The 2,099-nt window shown below is 66.4% G+C and overlaps 1 protein-coding gene across 1 annotated transcript; it reads left to right on the top strand.

Annotated features, from left to right (window-relative positions):
* Positions 1-978: 978 nt before the first annotated feature.
* On the top strand, positions 979-1,880 carry MNEG_4373 (hypothetical protein; the record flags this gene model as incomplete). The annotated part of the gene is made up of 2 exons (XM_014047153.1): positions 979-1,001; positions 1,196-1,880. The coding sequence occupies 2 exons, from the start codon at positions 979-981 to the stop codon at positions 1,878-1,880; spliced, it is 708 nt and encodes a 235-aa protein (XP_013902607.1).
* Positions 1,881-2,099: the final 219 nt, after the last annotated feature.

Raw genomic sequence — 2,099 nt, 5'->3', positions numbered from 1 at the left:
GCTTTGGTTGTGTGCAGAAGGCAGCAGTGCGGTACATTGCGGAGCGATCATAATGCGACACGTCACTCTTCTTGCGCGTCCGCTCAGCTGCGGGGAACGCCCCTCCCGACACCGTGCGCAACAACCTGCCACAACATGTGTGCGTTGCACGTACCAGCCGTAAACAGGAGTATTTTATACACGTTCGTGGTCGTCCTCAGACCCTTCTCACCCCGCAGTCGACTCTAGCGTTCACACAAGTGCAACGGGATTTGGGAAGGGTGCTCCGGCCCGTCGTGGTGGATGCGCAGCTGCGCTGAGAGGGTGCACGGATGATATCACCGCCACGCAAATCCGCGTGCCGCCTCGTGGCCGCAGCGTTGCTGGTCGCCTCAGCAGCAGGTGGGCGTCCGCCGCGTGCAGCTGGGTCACTAGTGGGCGGAACGTGGCCCACCCGCGCCATGGAGTGGCTTGCATTGCTGTGCCGGCATTCCTGGTGAATTCTAGACACGGTGGAGGAGTCCATGTTGTTTGAACACCCACGGATGCGGCCGCTGGGCACGCCACATCCCTGGGTGCTCTGCTGCCCCGCCACGGCTTGCTGGCTGCGAGCGCTGACACGAACCTCTGCTGGCCGCTTGGTCGCAGGCCAGCTATTCCGTGGTGGCGGCGGCGGCGGCTTTGGGGGCTTCAGGGGTGGCGGCGGCGGCGGCAGCCTGCTTGGGTCCCAAATGCTCGCCACCCAACCCAGCCCCCTGCTTGGGACAGGGGGGCCCGGTTTCATGCAGGGGTTTGGTCGCAGCGCGTTTGGAGGCGGCGGTTTGGGTCAGGGTGGAAGCTTTGGCCAGGGCGGCGGTTTTGGCCAGGGCAGCGGCGGGTTTGGCCAGGGCAGCAGCGTTGGTCAGGGCAGCAATGACTTGCCGGGCTCGTTTGGCCCGGAGAGGTTCGGGAGCGGCAGCGGCGGCGTCCCATCGGTCCAGGTCTCCGCCCCGAGCCGCAATGGCGGTGGCACAAACATACAGGTCAGTAACACCAACGGCGGCTTGCTTGGCGGCCTGGCCCAGCGCTTAGGGCGCGGTGGCGGCGGTGGCGGTGGCGGCGGGGACGGCAGCGGCAGCGACGGTGGTGGCAGTGGCGGCGGCAGCAGCGGTGGCGGCGTCTCGCCGCAGCCCTCGTTGCAACCCCTGCCAGCGACGTCTGCCCCACCGGCCACCAGGGTCACAGTGGTGCGGAACCAGGACTCCACCCTGGCCGCGCAGTTCCAGGCAGGAGCCACCAACACGCAGGGGCAGCTGAACCAGCAGGTGGCGCAGACCACACAGGCCCAGCAGGCCCAGCAAAACCAGCAGAACCAGCAGAACCAGCAGAACCAGCAGTTGGTGCAGAACACCCAGAACAACCAGCAGGCGCAGCAGCAGCAGGCGTCCATCGTGCAGCAGCAGGCCCTGGGCGGGTGGTACGGCGCCAGCGCGCTGCAGGGCACGGACTGGCGCAGCGCGTACGCCAACGGCGCCGCGGCGCCCGCGGGCTCGCTGTCGGTGGCGGGCGCTCCGGCGCCGGCGCCCGCACCCGCCGGGTCTATCCTCCTGAAGCTGCGCAACAAGTGTGCGGGTGCACCCCTGGACGCCCTGGTCCACCTGCGCGACGCCAAGGCAGGCGACTGGCGCACGGCCGGCTTCATCACCGTGGCGCCGGGCTTCACGGCGGACGTGGGGCGCACCAATAACCGCATCGTGTACGTGTACGGACAGCAGCGCGGCGGCCGGGCCTGCGAGGCGGGCAGCCGCTGCTGGCAGGGAAAGGCGGGGCCGTGGCCCTTCAATGGGAAAGACTATGGGTTTCAGGAGGTCCGCATGCCACCCAGCACCGGCTCCAGCTACGTGTACACCTTCCAGTGCTGAGGTAGAGTGCCTCTGCCTTCAAGGTCATCACGGAATTGATGCTGCCTTGGGCAGGTTGACAGGGGAGGGGTGGTTCATGGGGTCGTTTTTGTACTGTTTAAACTCTCATGTCTGCATACGCAACTAAGAACCTGGACGCACGATTTCGAGCTTCAACGACAGCATTTTCTCCGACGAAACATCGTCTCGCTGCTTCCTTTTGCGGCCAGGTGCACATCT

Source organism: Monoraphidium neglectum (assembly GCF_000611645.1).
Source record: "Monoraphidium neglectum strain SAG 48.87 unplaced genomic scaffold scaffold00603, whole genome shotgun sequence".
NCBI lineage: Eukaryota > Viridiplantae > Chlorophyta > Chlorophyceae > Sphaeropleales > Selenastraceae > Monoraphidium > Monoraphidium neglectum.
The sequence above is the reverse complement of the archived record's forward strand: the minus strand, read 5'-3'. Positions and strand labels throughout refer to the sequence as shown.